A 21,655-nucleotide genomic window follows, 5' to 3' on the forward strand; every position below is an offset into this window, starting at 1 on the left:
CTCGTTTCCTGTCCCTGAGAGTAACTACTAACATTATTCGTTCCATGGCCCGTTGAGCCGACCTTAGTTTGCTTTCTAGTTTATTAAGGCGCCAAGTTTCAACTCCATACGTCATAACCGGCAGTATGCACTGGTTGTAGATATTTCTTTCGAGTGAGAGAGGTAGCTTTTAATTATTTTGGAGTGCTTCCCAACACGTACCTATTCTGCGCCGGATTCCTCTTTCGTGGTTGGGGCCAGCCATAGTCATCTTTCCGAGGCAGTTGTATTCTTTTACTTCTAGCATTTCGTTTCCTTAGCTGAAGAAGCCGTTTTTTGCATGCTTATTACATTATTACATCAGATTTATTCATATTTATTTTTAGCCACACGGCCATGCTTTATGATGGTAGTTCCTCAAGAATTCTTGGCGGGTGTTCTGCAGTCACACTCAGCAATTCCATGTCGTCCGCAAACCTCAAATGGCTCAAGTATTCCCGTTTATCTGTAGTCCTATGTTTACCCAGTTAAGCTTTCTAAACACCCCTTCAGACATGATGTGAATAGTTTTGATGAGATGGTATCTCACCGTCTTACTCCCTTCCGGTTCAGGAACTTATCGCTTTGTTTGTGGAGTGTTATCGTGCCCCTCCATTCTTTATATATATCTTCTATAAGTCTTGTGTAGGTCATCTCTAGACTCTGGTCCTTTAGTGCTTTCTAGCACGGCTGCGGGTAGTACGGAATCAAACGCTTTCTCAATGTCTATAAATGCCATGTAACGGGGTTTAGTGTACTCTGCGGATTTTTCTATCTCTTGATTGACACCATGAATGTGATCCATGGTTGAATACCCTTTCCTAAACCAAGTCTGCTCTCTGGGTTGTGGGAAATCCAGGCTGTCACCTATGCGGCTAACTATAACTTTGGTAAAAAGCTTGTACACAACGGAAAGCAGGCTGATAGGTGTGTAATTCTCGAGGTCCTTGGGATCTCCCTTCTTATGAATGAGAATAATGTTCGCGTTTTTCCAGGCTATGGGCACTTTGAGTCTCCAAGCATTCCTAAAATAGTACAGCGAGTTTTTCCAGAACAATGTCTCTCCCCCCCCCTCCAAAAGATGTACGGTTATGCCATCATCACCTGGTGCTTTACCTCTTTTCATAAATTGGAGAGCCTTTCCTACGTCCTCTTTAGTTACTTGTAAGACATCGCCAGTTAAGCTCGTAGTCTCAGCAGTTTTTCCTTGGTGTAACGTCGCTGGCATAAAGACTTTGTAGAATCGTTCTGCTACCTTTATTATCTCGTCCAAGTTGTGCGTTACGTTACCCTGCTCGTCTCTTAGTGCGTACATCCTGTCTGTGAGATGACCAGCTTTCTCTTAGTTGCTTTCAAGCTTACCCTTATTTGCAGCGTTTCCTCGATGACTGCCATGTTGTAGGCACGAATGTCGTGTTTTACTTCTGTTAATCAGTTTCGACATCTCGGCTAGTTCAAATGTGATCTGCCGTACGTGATACTTTCAGGTTCTTACGTTTGGCCTCCCATGATGCCGTAAGTCATCCCCCAATTTCGAACTAACACGCGCTTCGCGCGTGGGGGTGCCGCGTGGGACATAGAGTTAAACGCGATGTCGGTGCAAGTGCGGCCATTTCCTAAGTTCGTGGCTTTTGGGCAGTCCCGAACGCCATTCGTTATTGCAGCTTCGTATTTTTCATTAACGAATTAGCACGAGCCAACACTGTTGGTAACAAATACCTACATACAAGCGTGCAATACAGGACCCCTTACAATAACTCCAAATAAACTAACCATATTTACCGTGCAACCCAAGCTATTCAACAAATGCAGATATCGCAGTGGTAAAATAGACGAGATGCGAAATGCTTTTCAATGGGTCACGCGTAAATACGGTGCCGGCACACCATGTTTACGCTGACACACATGAAGTGCGGACAATAGGAAGACGAGAATGCAGAAAACCGCCTCTGAAAACCTGCACGACCGGGCCACATGGCGCCCCCGGCGTCAGCGGCGGCTCTCCCGCCGTATCTTGCTCCCCAGCCAGCATGCCGGCTGTGTTGGCACAGCCGCCGCCGGGCCCGCGCATTCAATCGTTGCCAGGATGTGAAAGGGCGTTCACTCACGAGTCTCCCAGCCACTGGTGAAAGTCGATCGTGCCGACGGTTGTCTCGCACGTGAAGTTGGGGAAGGGGTCGCCGAGGTTCAAGGGAGGCATCTTCTTTGCGCCTGGGTAGTTTCAGAAAGCGGGAAAGAACACACCGTCGATAGAGCGAGCTCACTGCAGACGAGCGCGCAGGGGCGGTACGCACAACTGGCAGACACCAGCCGGAGCAGACGCCCTTTTCGCTCCCGACGACGCATGCGCCGTGCAGAGCAGCGACGTGCACGTTGGCGCGCGCGTGCGCACTTGGAGCGGATGCGTCGGGCGCTTTTCCTTCTCTCCAGAGGAATTCGAGAGGGACGGCAAAAACTCAAAGAGAAAAAGAGACGAGGGGAGCGAAGTGGCCTGTCTGGCTTCTTCGGCGAACGTGGCTCGCTGTGCCGGTCGCCTTCATGGCAACCCCATTTAACGGAACCTCTTCCTACTTTGAACCGCTTTTCACACGGTGTATTGTAATTACCCTCCCCCAAGCAATGCTTGTGCCTTTTAAACTAGGTGCGAGCCCAGACGGCGCCAGCCTCATTTCGGTATCTCGGTCTGGCGTGGTGCAATACATAGCAGCTAGGCGCATCCTCTTATGTGCCTGGATAGATTTTACAACGGTTCGTGTGCACTTTTATAACACGTAGGATGCCCTAATAAACACTCGCGTAAACTTATTCGCAAGGCGCCGTCATTTAGGCGCCGAACTTAAAGACAATCAGGCTGCAATAAGTACGTATATGGAAGATTTATTAAACAGAGTCCCAGTTGTATAACTCAATGCTGTTTTAAAGGGACAGACAACCGATTTTTGTCGCGTATATGTTCTCTAGCTCATATGAAAGCCGGCGTTTTATATAGTCCGGTAACCGCAAGCAATTTCTAAACAAATTGGCGGAAATAATTCTAATTTGGCAGCAAACTTCCTGAAATCGGAAGGGTGGCGGTTCGTGGTGTCGAAACTTGACACTGCAACATGTGTCCCTGTCACGTGACCTGCAAACCTAGGAGCTACTGTGACTGCTGAAACGTTTATTCACTTATTGAAAACCTTTGAACACAAATATTTGTATCAGTTTGAATTGTATATGTATTTTTTAGGATTATTTTTAAATTTTTTAAGACACGCCACCCGCCGTCGCTGGGTTGCTCTCAGTGTGGCTAACCGAGCCTCCATGCACAGAATCAACGGCAGCGTTCAGTAAACAGGCCCAGTGAAGGAGCTTTGACGATTCTTCCTGAGTCAGGGGCGTTTGTTCTGCCAAAATATTCGATTTCAGTTTCCAAATACGCCAACGGCAGCTTAAAAAAAATGAAAACGTCGTGCCCGGGAAGAATCGAACTTGCCACCTTCACAACGTGAAGCCAGATTCTACCTATCGTCTATCCCAACAGTTGGCGCATTCGTGCAAAATAGACCGCTGCATTAAAAAAACACATACAGGAACAGGAAAGCCTGCGATTCAAACTTTTTGCTGGGGACAAGTTTTTAAATATTGTTTTTTATTTCTCATACAGACAAAAGTATGTTGCCGAGCTACTCTATGTCATGGTTGCCAGCATTATTTTTGGGAGGGACACATACGGCTTGTAGATCTAAAAATTTCGATTTAAAAAGTTTTAGGGCGTTATCAGCAAAACCGTTTCTCGTCAAGGCGCTCTAAGTGATGCCCTTTCATTTGGGATAGGGAATATATACTCGACAAAAATCGGTTGTCTGTTCCTTTAAGAAAGAGCGAAGTCCCTACCATTTTAGCTGGACATAATGTTCCTAGCTGTATGGATCGTGATGTCGCGCAGCTGAAAACACAGGTTGAGGATACTAATATCAGATAGCGTAGGAATAGTTTGATTAGATATGGTCTAACCGATTTTTTCAATGAAAGCTGGGCACAATCAAAGGTTAAAGCACTTTGTTTCTTTGATAAGCAGCTGGGTGAACCCATTGCGCTTGACCATATCGAACGGACACATCGTCTTTGGCTTTTCCAGGAAAATAAAAATCGACCGATAATCGTAAAATTTTGCAGTTACAAAGATAGCGAGCGCATGCTTTCTCGTGGATTCAAACTAAAAAACACGAATTTCGCATTGCGCGAACACCTTACCCCTGCTGCAAGGTTAGCACAATCCAAGCTAATACAGTTGGCGGGCAGTTCTGGTTCGTCCTATAAACTAAGACACAATAAGCTTATTGTAAACGAAAAATTCTTCATCTATGATAATAATTTGGATCTCGTGGTTGAACCAAAAAGATAGCAGAAGTGGAAACGGGCGCCTGCTCGGAACGATGCACGCCGCGCACGCTCTGTGCCACAGACGTCTCACCTCGTCATTCTGAACGTAAATTGCCGAAGATTTAATAATAAAACCGACGAATTTGCAATGCTTGTTGCAACAGCTAGTCCTCACATTCTCATTGGCACAGAGTCTTGGCTTCATAGTTCCATCCGTGATTCTGAAGTTTTCCCGCCTGGCTTTGAAGTATACCGTAGTGATAGGGACACGGGGGGAGGGGGCGTTTTTGTGCTCGTTGACTCCAGCCTGCAATCTAGTCCACTGACAGTATCGTTCACACACGCGGAATCGATACTGTGTAATATTCATTTAAATAATAATGGTCAGGCGATAACAATTGCTTCCTTTTATCGTCCTCCCACATATCCAGCCCGGATGTTTTTTTGGTCCTTTATCGGACTTCCTGTCTACTCTAAAAAACAATTACATACTAGAAGGCGATTTCAATAGGCCGCAAGTGCTATGGTTAAATCACAAATCGGTGTTAACTGATTCGTCTGCACTTTCGTTAAGCTTTCCCGAACTGGTTCTGGCTAACGACGTTTTCCAGTTTGTAAACAAACCCGCTAGAAAAGGGAATGAGCAAGCTTCTGTTTTAGATTTACTATTTGCAAACAGACAATCATTTATTAAATATGTTAGTATCATCCCAGGCATCAGCGACCATGACTACGTCCGTGCCTATTTGTCCCCGCTTAACTGCAAAAAAGTGCCCACCAATCCGAGGAAGGTATTTTTCTATAACAGAGGCGATTACGCAGCTTTGTCGGAAGAACTTCCCAGAATTTATTGAAATGAGCCACTCACTCAATTGCAATGCATTATGGGACGCACTGAAAATTAAATTGGAACACTTAGTAGAAAAACATGTCCCTGGTAAAATTATCTCCCGTAAAAAACGTGCTGATAAGCCATGAATGACTCGAGATACTTTGCTGCTAATAAAAAAAGAAACGTCGTCTCCTGAACGCGTACAGGAAAAGTAAAAAACTAAGCATTTTGGATGATATTAGGAAGCTTCGAAACGATATAAAGAGTCGTAACAAAGACTCCGTAACAAAAAGAAGTACTTTTGTTCTCTAGGAACGAAGCTTAAAAAAACCCCAAGGAAATGTGGAAATTTCTTAAATCCCAGGGCAGGGAACTTACAGGGGTTGATGGTGAAATACTTACGGACGACTCTGAAAAAGCTACTTGTTTTATTCATTATTTTAAATCAGTCTTTGTGCCCCCCTATTCAGGAAACATCCCGCCTGTGTCTAAAAAGATAGACCAACCTATGGGCCCCATAACTATCACTTCTAATAGTGTTCTCAATCTGCTTAAAAATGTTCAGCTGGTGGACCGGATGCAATTCCGAATTATGTTTTGAATGCTTGTTCTAAAATCATTGCCCACTTTCTGGTTACCTTGTTCACCTAAACGCTCGCTACCAGTGAACTGCCTTATGACGGTAAAACTGCTAATGCGGTCCCCATTCACAAAAGCGCCTCCAAAAGCAACCATGAAATTTATAGGCCCATTTCCCTTTCAAGCGTGTGCGGAAAAATTCTTGAGCACATAATTTATAGTGCTGTAATTAAGCATTTGGAAAGCAATAATTACTTTACAAATTGTCAACATGGTTTACGGGCTGGCTTTTCCTGTACGACTCAATTGGTTGAATTTAGTCATGACATTTTCTCCTCATTTGACCGAAACGAACAAACAGATTGTGTATTTTTAGATTTTAAGGAGGCTTTCGATTGTGTTCCTCACACCTTGCTTTTACACAAACTATCTTTTCTTGGCTTACAGTGCAATGTAATGCAGTGGATAAAGGTTTATTTGGAAAATCGCACGCAGCGCTTTTTTTTTTGCATGGGTGCCAATCCTCATGCAGTTGGTGTCTCTTCCGGTGTTCCGCAGGGGTATGTTCTGGGGACTCTGCTTTTTCATGTTTCATCAACGACATTGTAGGTGATCTTAACTGCAAAGTGCGTCTGTATGCTTATGACTGTGTCATTTATCACCGTATAACTAGCTCGCATAATCAATGCTTTCTTCAAAACGATCTACATTCAATTCAGCGCTGGTGTAAAAAATGGAAAATGACGTTGAATGCAATGAAATGTCAGCACATTACTTTTTTGTGCAGTCCTAAACCCATTTTGTCGAAATCTGTCCTTGACAAAGTGCCCGTTAACACAGTTACAGATTTTAAGTACCTCGGCATTTGCTTCTCATCCAACCTCTCCTGGAAAAGACAGTTTGAACATGTTTGCTCTTCTGCGTCCCGTACGCTTAACTTTCTTCGGCGCAATTTCAGGGCTGCCCCTCCTAAGCTGAACGAGCTTCTTTATTTCACCCACGTAAGGTCCATCATGGAGTACGCCTGCGCCGCTTGGCACCCGCAACTTGCCTACTTATGCGAAATGTTAGGGCGTGTACAGAACCGTGCTGCCCGTTTTTCCACGGGTGATTACACTTTCCGATCCAGTATTACATTACTTAAAACCCAGCTTAACTGGGAACCCCTAAAAGAACGCAGGCAGGATGTCAAACCTAATTTGCTTTATCGTACCTATTTAAAAAAAATCTGGCATTAATCCCGACATCTTTCTATTTACCCCACATTTTGTGTCTAGACGTTGTGACCATAGTTGGAAAATTCGTGAAACACCTTGCCGTACAAATGTTTACAAAGATTCGTTCTTTCCTCACACCATTAATTAGTTTGTGGAATAACTTGCCAAGGGCTATAGTTGATTGTACCACTGACGCGCTTTTTAGTAAGTCTAGCTGTTAGACTTGTATTTCTGTTTTTATTTGTGTATCTGTGATGATGTTCAGCGATGTGTTTTAGCCTGCCTGCCACATGTATATGACCACATGTTGAATTTTACCCCTGCTATAATGCCACCTTGGCGCTCCAGGAAACTGAATAAATAAAAAGAAAGAAATTTCTCGTAAATAGTAAATAGTTGTAAGTAGGCTCCGCTTGATATAAAGTTGCAGCAACGTATAGGAATTCTTTGCGCTGCCGATTGGCTATACGGCTCCTTCGTGCATTTTTTAGTCGCCTGGAGCCAACCTTTATTCATATTATCGAGCATCTTTTACCACTTATTTTTTGTACAATTGGTTGGAGGCTCCCGCTGCTGGTTGCAAGTCAATAAGGAAGCTTAAAAGCGGATGGCAACAGCTTGCGCAACGACCTGTTGAAAGTTTATGCCAGCGTTGCCAGAAATATTATTGCAGGGAAATCGTGAAACTAGAGCAGCCTGAAATACCATCCACAATTCTCGTATTGCCAAGCGGCTTACGTTCCTGTTCTCACGTATTCGGGATAACGGCCAGGAGTCTTAGCGATCGCTACTTCCTTGTTTGTGAGTTTAAATTAAAAGCTTGGCCGTCTACGAGCCCTGTTCCGGTATGCAATGTAGGATTATTTTGTCGCGTTTGACACAAATCCGGGAGACGAGGTGCCTTTTTGTGTTTTTTGTAGACAAAATTTCCACTAAATGACCTCCCCGATACAGTATGAGCGTCCGACCCCTTGCTTCGCATAACAATACCTGGCGGCCATTGTTTTCTCATCAGATATGCTCAGAGTGCAAAAAGCGGTAGGCCGCAGTTGAACTTTTTTTAGCAAGGTTTCGGTGCACTTCAACTGCCTGTCTCGCACATTAAGTATACAAAAACAGAAAGAGAGTTCATTACTTGGGATGCTCATGCGACATTGCTTCAGCATTTTGGTGATTTCTGAAGCGAATGGTTAATTCCGGTGATTCACGATAGTTCAGGTTGAGATTCAGTTTATTTCATGTTAAAGTACGTGATGGGATTGGAGAAAAGCTGCAGCACTGCAGCTTGACAAAGCTCCTACTCCCGGTTACGTGGGCAACAGTTCATACATACAACAGCAGACAACTTCATCTACACCATTCGACTGCAGCATATAATACGTGCAGGTCACACGATCCAGATCTGTAAACATAACATAGCAGTGCAACACACAACGGAACAATCACAGTACTATGAAAAAGCGACACAACTGTATACACATATAACAATGCAAAACAGTATACTATACAAAATACAGTGCGGGGGCAGTGCAAGGAACAGAAGCACCAGTAAGGTGAACATCACATAAACCCTCCTGGCAGGTTCTTTGGGGGCTACATTTTCTATGTGGACACCATTTTTGCGTAGAGTGTTCAGTAATATCGGTGTTACTGAGCTTAACATCTTAGTCCCATAGTTAGTCCGGCTGGTGCGTACAAACCAGTGTTGGAGAGTTGTAATTCTGTACACAGAATTATTTGGGTTCAAGTTGGCGAAATAACTGATGTATTGATTTTATGGAGACGCTTGTTCATTAATGCTTTATAGAGGCGATAATCGAACAGCTTTTGTACCTTCATCAATACACATTGTTTCAGTAAGGGACCAACTGTGTGGTCAATTGGGGTATTGGTTAGTACTTTGATGACTTCATTCTGTAGACGTCGTTTGTTTTTTGCCTAGACGTCCCCCTTGGTTGCTGTCGCCGTAGGAGCATTGCCACGGAATCGCCGATTCAAGCGACCGGGTGCACCACGCTATCGGGGCTCACGTCGGCCGGAAGTCAACCAGTCAGCGCAAGCCACCCGGAATTCAAGGCTTAAAAAGCATCGCCTGCTGATCTGCGGCTTCAGTCCGGTAGAGCACGACAACTGTGCTAAACGTCGTTTCTTTTCTCACCTAGGTAAGGCCTTGTGACTTATATTTGTCCTATTGGCCTGCGGCTCTCCCGAACTGCACTATTTGTTCACTATGTCGGACGGTGGGACTTGCCTTGCGTGTATGAAGCCTGTCGATCCAGACGGTCGGTGTCTTTTCTGAAACCCATGCGGGAATCACTACAATGTGGGTAAATGCTCTGGTGTGAGAAAGAAGGGCTAAAAAGGAATGTCAGCCGAAGTGCGTGGAACGTGGTCATGCCCAACTCGTACATCCCGTGAGCGTAAATCACATGTGTACAGATGGGCTGGCTCCTGATCTCTCGCTAGCTCGGCCGGCAGTGATGAAAACTTTTTTTCTGACGGGATGGCAAAACTAGATATGTTTCTTCAGCGATTGAAAGCACTGGAAAGAAACCAGGAAGATTAACTAGCAAAACACCAAGCCATGAACGATGGCTTCGCTAAGCAGACAGAAACCCTCCAGAACATGAAAGCGAGCTTACAAGCGCTTTCGTCAAAACATGTCGGTATTGTTCGTTCGCTTGAAGGGCAGAAAGAGGAAGTAAAAGACATAACGAAGAAAACACATGACTATGAATGAAAGTTGCTGCCCAAAGCGCCCGAATATCCTTCCTTGAGAGTGAAGTGGGGCAAGAACAGTACTCCCGAGAGTATAATGAGGAGATTCATGGCATTAAAGAAACCAACGGTGATGACCTCTGAAGCATATTCTGGGATGGTTAGCTAATAGGCTGAAGCTGCCCGTTTGGAGTCCTGAAGAGGTATAGTCTGTTCAAAGGATTAAGGCCCGACTTAACGCTGTTGCGCATATTTTCGTTCGTTTAATCGCCGTCATCATCACCATCAGCCTATTCAGGTCCACTGCAAAACGAAGGCCTCTCCCATTGACCTCCAACCGCTCTTGTCCTGCGCCGCTCGAGTGCACAGTTAACCCCAGAAATTCCGTATTTCAGCCCTTCATCGTGTTATTGGCATTCCCTTCTTCTAAACCCACATTTTGGTATCCACACTGTTACAATAATTGTCCACCGGTTGTCGGTTCGTCTCACTGCACGGCCAGCCCAAGTCTATTTCTTTTTCTATTTTTGAACTATAATATCGTCAGCTCTAGTTTGTTCCCTGATCCAAGTAGCTCGTCTCTTGTCCCTGAGTGTTATTCCTAACATTATTCGTTCCATGGCCCGTTGATCCGACCTAAGTTTGCTGTCTAGTTGTTTAGTAAGGCGCCAAGTTTCAGCCCCTTATGTCATCACCCGCAGTATGCAGTGGTTGCAGATTTTTTTTTTTTTTTTGTGATGGAGCTAGCTTACTTTTTTATTATTTGGGAGTGCTTGCCGAATGCTCCCCATCCCGTACCTATTCTTCGCCGGGCTTTTTTCCCGGGGTTGGGGTCACCACTGACCATCCATCCGAGGTAGTTATATCCTGTTGCTTCTTCTAGCGTTTCCTTTTTTAAGCCGAAGATGTTCTTGGTATGCTTATTCCTCATTACATTACATTTATTCATATTTTTTTCAGCCACACGGCCGTGCCTTCTGATTGTATATAGTTTCTGAAACACTGCTCGCATTTGTTCTGCATTCTCACTCAGCAAGACTATGTCGTCAGGCTCAAGTATTCTTCGTTTATCCTTAATCCTATGTTTTCCCTGTCTACCTTTCAAAGCACCCACTTCAGACATGCTGCGAATATTTTTAGAGATATGGTACATCCCTGTCTTACTACTTTCCGGGTCGGGAATTTAACGCTTTGCTTGTGGAGGGCTACCGTGCCCATGCCTTCTTTATATTTGCCTTCTAGAAATCTTATGTAGGTCTTCTCTATTGTTTGGTGGTCTTGTAGTGCTTCTAACATGGGTGCGGTGAGTACGGAATCAAACGCTTTGTCATAGTCTATAGATGCCATGTAAATGGGTTTGCTGTATTGTGCGGATGTTTCTATCACTTTATTGACAACATGACTGTGATCCATATTTGGGTACCCTTTTCTAAACCCAGCCCACTCTCTGGGTTGATACGAATCCAGGCTGCCACTTATGCACCTAACTATAACTTTGACAGACAATTTGTAAACAACCGTTAGTAGGCTGATGGGTGTGCAATTGTTGAGGTCCTTTGGATCTCCCTTCTTACGGATCAGAATAATGTTCACGTTTTTCCCGGTGATGGGCACTTTTTGAGTCTTCTAGCATTGCGATTATAGTACAGCAAGCTTTTCCAGTACAATATCTCCTCCCTCCTTCAAAAGATGTATGATTATGTCGTCGTCACCTGCAGCGTTCCCTATTTCCATGACTTTAAGAGCGTTTCCAACTTCCTTTAGTTACTCGTGGGACACCACAAGCTGAGTTGTATTCTCATGAGTTTCCCCTGGTCTAACGTCGCTGGCATACAGCCTGGTGTAAATCGTTCTGCTACCTTAATTATCTCGTCAAAGCTATCCGTAATCTTTCCCTTCTCATACCTGAGTGCGTGCATCCTGTCTTTGCCGATGACCAGCTTTCTCAAAGTTGCCTTCAAACTTCCCCTATTTGCAGCGTTTCTTCGGTGACTGCCATGTTATATGCACGAATATTTTTTTGCTGTAGTTCTGTTAATCAGTTTTTACAGCTCGGCCAATTCGATTCGATTCACTGTAGATTGCACTTTCATGCTCTTACGTTTGGCCATTAATTCTTTCGTTTTCTCAGTAAGTTTTGCTGTTTGTTCTCTACATGATGCTTCTACCACAGCTGCTGCTGGCTCACTGATTGCTAATGTTAGGTTGTCATTTAGCCTGTCTACACTGACCTGGTTCTGCTCGTTCATGAGCGAGACTTTGTTTTGTACAGTTATTTTAGACTCCTGTGATCTGGCTCTGACTGATTCCATGCGGAGTTCTTAGTTTTCACAAGTTCTGTTCTTTCTCTTTTGAGATTCAGCCTTACCTTGCATCTAACGATCCTGTGATCGCTGCTGTGAATCCTGCTTAGCACCTCCACGTCATGCACGATACCCTGGTTGTAGAATGAAGTCAATGGCAGTTTTCGTTGTACCATCGGGACTTTTTCATGTTGATTGCCTATTCTTTCGTTTGTAGAAGAATGTGTTCATTAACCTCAGGTTATTTCGCTCTGCAAATCCAACCAGTGTATCTCTTCGACTGTTGCGATTGTCTATTCCGAAGTTTCCCACTGGCCTTTCTCCCACTTTCTTCTTACCAACCTTTGTATTAAAGTCTCCCATCACAATCGTGAACTCCGTTGTTTCCTTCATCATTGCTGATTCGACGTCCTCGTAGAAGATATTTACAGTTTCATCGAAATAGCTGGTTGTTGGCGCATAGGGCTGTACTATCCTGTATCGCTTGTTTTCTTTAATTGATCAAAAGAGCCGCAACTCTCTCCCCTATGCTGAAAAATGTCTCCATGTTTCCTGCTGTTTCTCTGTTGATTTAAAATCCCACCCCGCGTTCTTTCTTCTCTTGGCGTCCACTATAGCACAGAATATGCCGGCTAGTGTGCTCCATGAAGCCTTCTCCGGTCCTTCTAACTTCTCTTAACCCTACAATACCCCACTTAATGCCAGAGAGCTGCTCTAGTAGTACAGCTTAGCTTCCCTCGCTAGGCAGAGTACATGCGCTAAACATTGCCATGGTCAAGTTGCAATGGCGGCCTGTCCGGACCCTGAAATTCTTAGCACCCTCTGCTGTATCGCTGTTCTGACCACCACCGAGGACAGTTTGTCTACACATTCTGCGGACTGAGGACGGAGAGTTGAGTTGGTTAGTCATGGGAGGTGGCGGCCAACTACTACCCCAGGGTGGCCAGATCCTTATCTGGTGAGGGAGTGCTGTTTGTGTGCCCAAGTGTGGTTTGATCGTCCTAGTGAAACCCCTTAGTTATCTGGGATGATAGTTATTTCCCAATGAATTGGGCATAGAGAGCCAGATGAAACATAGAGAGAGAGCGAGATACATTTTCCGCCGACGACGTCATCGCTCATGCCTGTAGTGATACTGAGCCAGCATTTGTGAGTTTAGCTTTTACACGCGCGGTTGTGAAGGGGTAAGCGGACACACTCGGTTACTGATGAGATTGATTGACGTCTGGCTGTTGGAAAGGTAAGCTACTGCCATGCTCAAGTGTATAGCTACGGCAAAATGGCTAGTTGGAAGCTCAGCTGGCCAAAGAGAAGCTGGTCAAAAGAAGCTGAGTTTCTGAGCTGTTGCTCAGGTGGGATAGCTACCCAGTTCGCGTAGCACCACCGAAATTCGGGAATGCACCCCACCATCTCACCCCACCCCTCGCCTCTATCACTTTCTGGGAGCTGTGGCTGTCTACACCGCCGACAGCGAACATCCAGGCTACGTGAAAGCTCTGTGAACATGTGCACCGGATCGACACAAACATTCTCCAGCACTACATGGGCCCGGCAAATTGAAGAGTATAATCAGGACGTGGACCTTGGTTCTGGGGGCAATAAGGTTTGTTCTCTCTGTCTCTCGTTAACACGACGCTAATGAGGCATTAATGAGGTGGCTCACTCTCTTTAATGAGGCACCCGGTATATGACATGCTCTTAAAAGGCGGGTGCTACTAAAGGGCACGCTATTAATGCGGCATTCACTCCTGATATGAAGGAAATACGCTTTTTCTATATTTTCCCATGCACTGACGTGTTTACCCATGCAGAAACTATTATTTTTCTTCCAAGTGGACCATGAGCTCGTTCTCTGCACAATTTACCGGCTCGAGTTACTTAACGTGCAACAAGAACTTTCGACCTACTTCAAGCCCCCTAGCACCATTCGTAGCGTACTTCGTGGTTTGTATACTGACGTCACCAACGATAATATTACATTTCTACTGTCCGCTAACAGCCCGCAAATTCTCCAGAATTGAATGCTGGGACGCATGAGGGCCGCCCTTCCGATGTTTCAGGGACCCCAGATACCCTTCTAGGTCAAGGTGGAGTGTCTGCTTACTCGATGCTTCCTATATTGCCGAAATCCGCAGTTCTGCCGTATTTTCGGTGAAATTGGCCACCGACAAGATGTTTTCCCGCTCCCCGACAAAGCAAACTTCATCTTCTGTGGGACACCTGTTTCGTTTCCCGACCATAACTTTGTACCCCTGTGTAACCTATGTTCTCTAATATTACCGCCCACCTCCAAAAACAACAAGTTTCATTCACGCCTTCATACGCCTGTTCCACATTCCGTGCCAACTGCAACACCTCATCGAGAAATATCGAGCCTCAAAAGATCAAGACTCTTCGAGTACCGCCATCCTGATTGACCGCGAAATAGAGGAAGCCATGGTTAAAATCACTCTAACGCTCAACACTACCATCCAGCCTATTCTTTGCATATAAGGAAATAAAATGCAGGGTGCATATATTTTTTATTTACTCCGTGCATCTATGCCTTTGCAATGAAAAGGTTTTTCTCCACAGCAGTAGGTGTTTTTTTTCCTCCGCACTTTTTAGTTTTTAGCACAGAATACCTCCAGGATTTGTTGTTATCTTCTTTGCGCCGGTGAAAGTCTTCTAACGGATCTCCATGCTATAGCCCTCCCTCTGAACCACATCATATCACTACCTTCCACCATTAATACTCGGTAATTCCGTAGTAGGCTTTGTTTATTTTTTCTTGCTTTTCTTTCGCTCTCGTTCTTTATTTCGACGCTGTTATTGCTAAATATTTTGTCGTTTCTGCTCTACCGACGTACCACGCTCCACAGCGCTGCAGGTGTGTGCCCTGTAGAAGATTCAGCTGGAAAACAAGCAATCGTGTATCCTGCCTTCCACGTCGCAGATTAGTTGTTTTTATCAGCCGTTATCAGTTGTTTATTTATCAACCGAGCGGTTAGTTGCTCAGTGTACTACGCAGGATTTAGTTCTTTTTTAGGTGGGCGGGAGGGGGGGGGGGGTTAGAGTGAAAGGATAAAAAAGGCTTAGAAGCTGAAAAGAGAACAAAGGGCTCAACAAGCAACCATTTCCAAATTAATAAAAATACGGCTTCCGTGCACTCTATATAAAAATGCTACCAAAACAGTAGTAACGGGTTGTATTTACTAACTTCTTACGAGCTTTACTGCCCCCCGAAGAGCACGTATGTCCTGCCACTAAGTATGCAACCTAAATGCTATCGTTACGAGTCTATACCGTGCACTTAGTAACTGCTGTTTGTTTGGTACAAAGATTCACTGATAGTAACAAAACTACATTTCTTAATGAACATAGTAACTACAGAGACTATTCAATAACGGACTATATTCCCAGGATCAATCAGGTGATAGAGAAATGCGCGGAGTATACTCAACCCCTATATATAGCCTATATAGGTTAAGAGAAAGCATTTCACTCCGTCGAAACCTCAGCAGTCATTCAAGCATAGCGGAATCAGCGTGTATACGAGCGTTACATAAGAATATTAGAGGATATCAACAATGGGTCCAGTTATCATCGTACTACACAAGAAGAACAGTAAAATGCCTATTAGACAAGTAAAAGACAAGGACAAGGCGTCAGACAAGGATACACAATCTCTCCAGTGTTATTCACAGCATGTTTACAATACGCATTGATAACATCGGATTGGAAACTGGTGGGGGTAAGGATTTACGGAAAATACCTCAGTAGCTTCAGATTTGCTCATGACGTTGCCCTGCAAAGTAACTCAGGGGACGAATTTCAAAGCATGATTACCGCACTGGACAAGTAGAGTAGAATCGTGGGCCTTAAAATTATTATGCAGAAAACTAAAGTAATGCTTAGTAACCTCGGGAGAGCACAGCGGGTTGAGATAGGTTGCGAGGCAGTGGAAGTGGTAAGCGAATGTATCTACTGAGGCCAAGTTATGACCCCAGATCCCAACCACGAGGCAGAGGTAATTAGAAGGATAAGAATGGGATGGGATGCATTCGGCAGGCATTCTCAGATAATGAATGGCAGCCTACCGTTGTCCCTGAAGCAGAAAGTGCATGACAGCTGCATCTTCCCGGTAGTCACCTACGGGGCGGAAACTTGGAGGCTCACCTAAAAGGTTCAACCTAAATTGAGGACGACTCACCGAGCAATGGAACGAAAGATGATAGGGGTAACGTTAAGAGACAAGAAGAGAGCGGAGTGGGGCAGAGAACAAACGCGTGTTAAGTACATATTAGTGGAAATTAAGAAGAAAAATGGACGTGGGCAACGCATTTAATGCAAAGGCAAGATAACCTTTGGCCATTAACGGTAACAGAGCGGATCCCTAGAGAAGGAGAGCGTGGCAGGGGGTGACAGAAAGTTAGGTGGGCGGATGAGATTAAGAAGTTTGCGGGGATAAATTGGTCGCAGTTAGCACAGGACCGGAATAATTGGATATCGATGGGAGAGGCCTTCGCCCTACAGGGGGAGTAGATAGGCTGGTGATGATGAACTGCAGAACGTTTACTACTTCAAGTCACGATTAAAAAGCTCTTGCAAGTCCGCATGCTCGCTTGTATATGCTCACATTAAAATGCATAATTCTAAAGTTACCGCTAAAATATTTGATTTTTGTGACAAGCCCACTGACTATCAGAGGACTTTCCGCTGCTGGCTATAAAATCACGAAGAGCAGATGTATTTCTAAGGTGACTAAGTTAAACTCGCTCTACTCGTGCATCCCATTTGTTTTCTTTCTCAGTTTATTTTTGGTCTAATGCCTGTGCTAAACGGCTTCCGAAGGCCTTCCGAAGGCCATTGAACCAATTGTCTATCGAGTGCCCCTTGGTAAATACATAGGGACCTGTTGCGGGCGAGAGCCCAATTGTCAATTCAAAGTTACCGTGTAGCACAGGCATAAGGGAGATATGTGCGTGTTGAATGTGTCTATGTCATGCTGCGCGGTGAGATACACAGTGTGAGATATGTGCGAGATATATGGGCGGTACATTGTGAGCTACCGTCCAAGATGAAGGTTTAATATATCATGCATTATTTTCCTTTTACTTAATTTATTGTTCTCTTGTATGGGAAACAACATCAGGAACCAACGTGGACAAGTTAAGTGTACTGCAGAAAAGAGCTATCCGAAACATTGCTAACGTAGCATATGATGCGCATACGTACAAAATTTTTCCAGCCCTAATTTAATACCAATTCAGCATTTATATAAAACTAACCTCATCCCTACATGCAAACAATTTTTCTAATATAAAAATAAACCGTGTATAGGTCTATGTAACCTAAACAGACCAACTGTAGTACCGTATAAGTTAAGGGAATGAGACATGTGGTCCAACGTTTCTCTCGTACAAATTACGGATTTTCAAAATTGCTGTATCATGTGCTGTGTTTAATACATAAATTACACAGAAATGGCCTAGATTCAAGTATTGTCTCAAGGGAACAATTGAAATCGCATATGATTAAAAATGGAGGCCTTGCCTCTTACTGGTAAAAAGTAATCCTTTGTGTATTTGGCATTGGCTTGTATTATTGCGTTTCAAGTCTATATACCCGTAACTGGGACTGCGACCTAATTTGTATAATTTTAATAGCCCAATTTTCTCTGGTTGATATTTTGTTGCGTATTACTGTACATTATGCAGAATGTAAGTGCTTGTAGTTATGTCCTTAGTGTGCAAAGTATTGCATCGATGCAGCAAGCTACATGTATATTGCAATAGTATTATGCTTACGATCGTAATACTATTGCGTTCCGTACCGCTATTGTGTTAGCTATTGTGTGAATCAGATAGAATTTGTGCAGTAGTATCTGCTACGCTTTTGTTGTAATATTACTGCATCTTATGTATGTATGAAATAGTCCACACGCTGTATATTGAATGCACCTTTTGTCTAACACTGCAACCGTTGCCAAGACAAGCGACGAGGACCTCGTCGAGCTGATGCACTGAAGCTTTTTTTCTAGTTTTTTCCTTCTTTTATGAAAAAAGGCGAAATAAAAGGTTGATTGATTGATTGATTGTCACGCGTATATCTTTACTAGGCTGCGCATGGCCAGTTAGTAAAAGCACTATGCAACTAGTGGGTACTGTGACAAGTAGCTGGTCAGTGTTCGGTTAATAAGAGCCACCACCTTTCTTGTATGAGTGTGGGCACTCTCTAGATAATCCCTCATTGTTTTGTTTCTTTTATTCATGGCAATTGCGAAATGGCTGATTGTTGCGGGTAGAGCCGACATCAGCGCCACTAAGGTAAGGGGTACTTCGCGACAAACAAAAAAAATTGGCTTCGTATCTGCTCCTATCACTGCAATTGTCGTCTTCTGCCGCCCCTTCCACGTTACCGCCCCTCTGCTCTCCCCCGACCACCTCTAACGTTCACGTTCACGTAAAAATACCTTAACATAAATACCCGATAAAGTGGTGGGGAAACAGCCCCGCCGGTAGCGTAGTGGTTATCGCACCAGACCGGTATTCTGTAGGTCGTGGGTTCGGATCCCACCCGGCGGGCATTTTTTCACCACTTTCTTTCAGACTCAAAAAATTCTTCATTTCTTTCTATGACGTAACGCATTCCCCCCCTTTGCTTTCTGAGGTTTTCTTCACTGCCAACCCACGACCTCCAGTATACGCGTCTGGTGCGATGACCACTACTCTACCGGCAGGGCTGTTTACCCTCCACTTTCTCGGGTATTTATGTTAAGGTATTTTATTTCCTGCGCTTGTAGGTAGTAGCCAGCGCCACTCGGACTACTCGGGGTGCAGTGGAGCTTCTTTTTAATCCCTGGGCCGTGACTCGTGAGTCTACGACACGTCGAGAATGGTCGACCAGCGTTAAACCCTCGTAAGCTACCTACCTATGGCACTATGACTGCCAGAACAGAGACACTCGCTATGCATGTAGGGAATCCGAATGGGAAATGAGGGGCTGGTTGAATTAAGACAGAAATAAGGGTTGGCAGTCAACAATGCCAAGGAAAGCAAAGGGGAGAATGAGGTCGGTCATTTATTACCGTTGAAACAGATGCAGACTTTTAAAAGACAGAAAGAAAGTGGAGAAAAAATGCCGGCTGGGTGGGATTCAAACCCAGGACGTCCAGAAAACCCGTCTGGTGCGATGAACACTACGCTACCGGCAGGGCACTTTTCCCTCCACTTTCTCGGGTACTTCTGTTAGGGTAATTTGTTTCTGCGCTTGGGGGTGGTAGCCAGCGCCACTCGGACTACTCGGGGTGAAGGCGAGCTTCTTTTTACCCCCGGGCCGTGACTAGAGCGTCTGCGACATGTTGAGGGTGGTCGACCAGCGTTGAACCCTCTTAAGCTACCTATGGCACCAAGACTGCTAGAGCAGAGAGCCTCCATATGCATGTAAAGAATCAGAAGGGAAAATAATGGTCTCGTTGAATTAAGATAGAAATAAGAGTATGCAGTCAAGAAATCCAAAGAACGCAAAGCCTGTAAAGTCATTCAGTATCCTTGAAACAGTTGCAGATTTTTTTTGACAGAAAAAAAATGGGAGAAAATGTTGAGTTGTGTTCTGGTCTTGGCTGGGCTAGGGCTTTCCGGCGCGGCTTCGTTATCCTTGGCGGCTGCGTCCACGCCGATGCGATGCGATGCTGGGGCCAGGATGGGGATGACGAACCCGGACACTCTACCAAATGTAACGTGGCGGTAGAGGACACGAGCCATGTGCTATTGAAGTGATATGTTCACATGAAGCGAAGAACTATTTACATGCAGCCATAACTGAGCCCGGGCTGGCTGCGCCCCGCACCGTGCTTCTTCCTTGTCATTTGGGGGTGGGCCTTTGCGGCCGGGGGTTGTCCTGTCCTGTGACAATATATAGAATCCCACTTAGCTCAAAGTAGGGCTAACAAGTCTCCAAGAGAATTTCGTTGTTTATAGCACGCACCTCTCAATTTTTAACAAAAAAAGGTAGCTTAAATTTGCGCGTCTTGTAGTCGACCATACAAGGCTACAGAAACTTTTTCGATAGAGAATACGTGAGCAATAATCTGCCATTTAACTATGCTCGGGATATAATGGCTCAGTCTATTCAGTGCACGTAGTGAAACTGCAGCTTTTAATACAACATACAGGAACAGTAGCACGTCTATATTTTTCATTATATTTCCTATATGTAGTTTCGTAGAGGGGATGCGGGAAAAGTGGGTATTCGGGAATCAGTTCACGACTGTCGTTGCATGAAAGCAATGTTTATAGCTATTTTAACGCATCCCGTCCAAGCTGCTATTAAAGGGATAGCGGGGAGTGCAAGAGCTAATTACATACTCCTTTTAAAAAAAAAGCGATCGTACGTACTCTAACGGCAACTGGCACTTTTATTATTTCTGGCAAAAGCAGCCCACCGTAGCAAGACTCCGTTGTTAATGTTGCGCCCAATCAACCGCAGTCAGCTCTGGTTCAATGTCGAGCACTTAAAAAAATCCTTACCTGCGTGGTTCGTCTTCGCAGATCTTCATTTCACGTCCTGAGAAAATACGAATGTACTTGACGTTGATCACAATTTTCCATGTTCCTTGCTTGCTTTTGAATCGTGCGAATAAAGCGTAAAATAAACATCGAACGCGATACAGCTCAAGGGCGAGAGACACGTTTATTGAACGGCCCAGGTAAAAATTGTGCTGGTTTGTGAGGCGCTTTCTGGAGAAAATTGCATCTCCGGGTGAAAATAAGCGCTGCAAAGCAGGTGGGTGCGTGTTATCTCAGGGTTATATAAGTCGCCAAAGGCTCACGACATCGGATGGATAATCACCCGCGAACTAATCCTGCCGTGTAGAGAATATCGGATAAAGGAAGTGGAGTGTGAGAGAGGGGACGTAGTGGTGACAGCAGAAATTCAGCCGCGCAAGAACCGAACCAGTGAAAAATGAGCTTCGTGTACTCTTGTGCAGCTCTGAGGGGTTATCTAGGGATTACCTCTGCGAGGATACTGGTGCTAGTGCAGTGAAACAGTACTCTTTTTCTGCGTGCACAGAACTCTGGGAAGCATAGGTACATAAAGCTTCCTCGTCGGCTAGCGCAGTGGTGCCTAGGTGATCACGGTTAGGGGCGCTGCATTTTACACGTTGATTGTCAATTTTAAGGCGTGAAGCAGCGGCCAATAAGTAGTTAGGCAGCCATGGAAGGAGAATCCAACACGTGTCAGTGGTCCGGCTGTGGTGTGACCCGGATGTACTTCCTGCCGGAGGGCACGTTGTAGGAAGTGACGCCTTTGGGGAACAGCAGCGGTATCTCTTCGTCCTTCACCGACGGTATTACCATGCATGGTTCACCCGGCTGCAAGGTGTACAAAGGAGACGGGTAGGGGGCGGGGGCATGCGGTAGAGCAATTATCATGGCGTCCCTAGAAGTTTTCAAATATGGGGGCACACGTCTATAGAAAGGGCCCCGGGGGAGGGGGTTCAGGAGCAGAGTAGCCACTAAAGGTACACGAAAGTAAATATGGTGGGAAACTTCAAGTGTGGGCAGTTGCCCCCCCCCCCCCCCTTCCGTTCCACTCCGGACGCCCATGGCAACTCGAATAGATAAACCTGAAACACCAGA

The 21,655-nt window shown here is 44.9% G+C and overlaps 2 protein-coding genes across 2 annotated transcripts in view; both read right to left on the reverse strand.

Annotated features, from left to right (window-relative positions):
- Positions 1–2,340, reverse strand: part of LOC144137167 (peroxiredoxin-6-like) — a 42,508-nt gene extending 40,168 nt beyond the window's left edge. The window contains exon 1 of the mRNA XM_077669451.1: positions 2,127–2,340. Within this exon, the coding sequence (XP_077525577.1) occupies positions 2,127–2,218 (92 nt within the window). The 5' untranslated portion in view covers positions 2,219–2,340. The remainder of the gene's footprint in view (positions 1–2,126) is intronic.
- An 18,357-nt stretch (positions 2,341–20,697) lies between these two features.
- The window catches only part of LOC144137183 (peroxiredoxin-6-like), a 62,241-nt gene continuing 61,283 nt past the window's right edge, over positions 20,698–21,655 (reverse strand). The window contains exon 6 of the mRNA XM_077669452.1: positions 20,698–21,388. Within this exon, the coding sequence (XP_077525578.1) occupies positions 21,254–21,388 (135 nt within the window). The 3' untranslated portion in view covers positions 20,698–21,253. The remainder of the gene's footprint in view (positions 21,389–21,655) is intronic.

This window comes from Haemaphysalis longicornis, unplaced genomic scaffold (genome assembly GCF_048455015.1).
Source record: "Haemaphysalis longicornis isolate Haplotype H1 unplaced genomic scaffold, Haemaphysalis longicornis Haplotype H1 scaffold_1, whole genome shotgun sequence".
NCBI classification, from domain to species: domain Eukaryota; kingdom Metazoa; phylum Arthropoda; class Arachnida; order Ixodida; family Ixodidae; genus Haemaphysalis; species Haemaphysalis longicornis.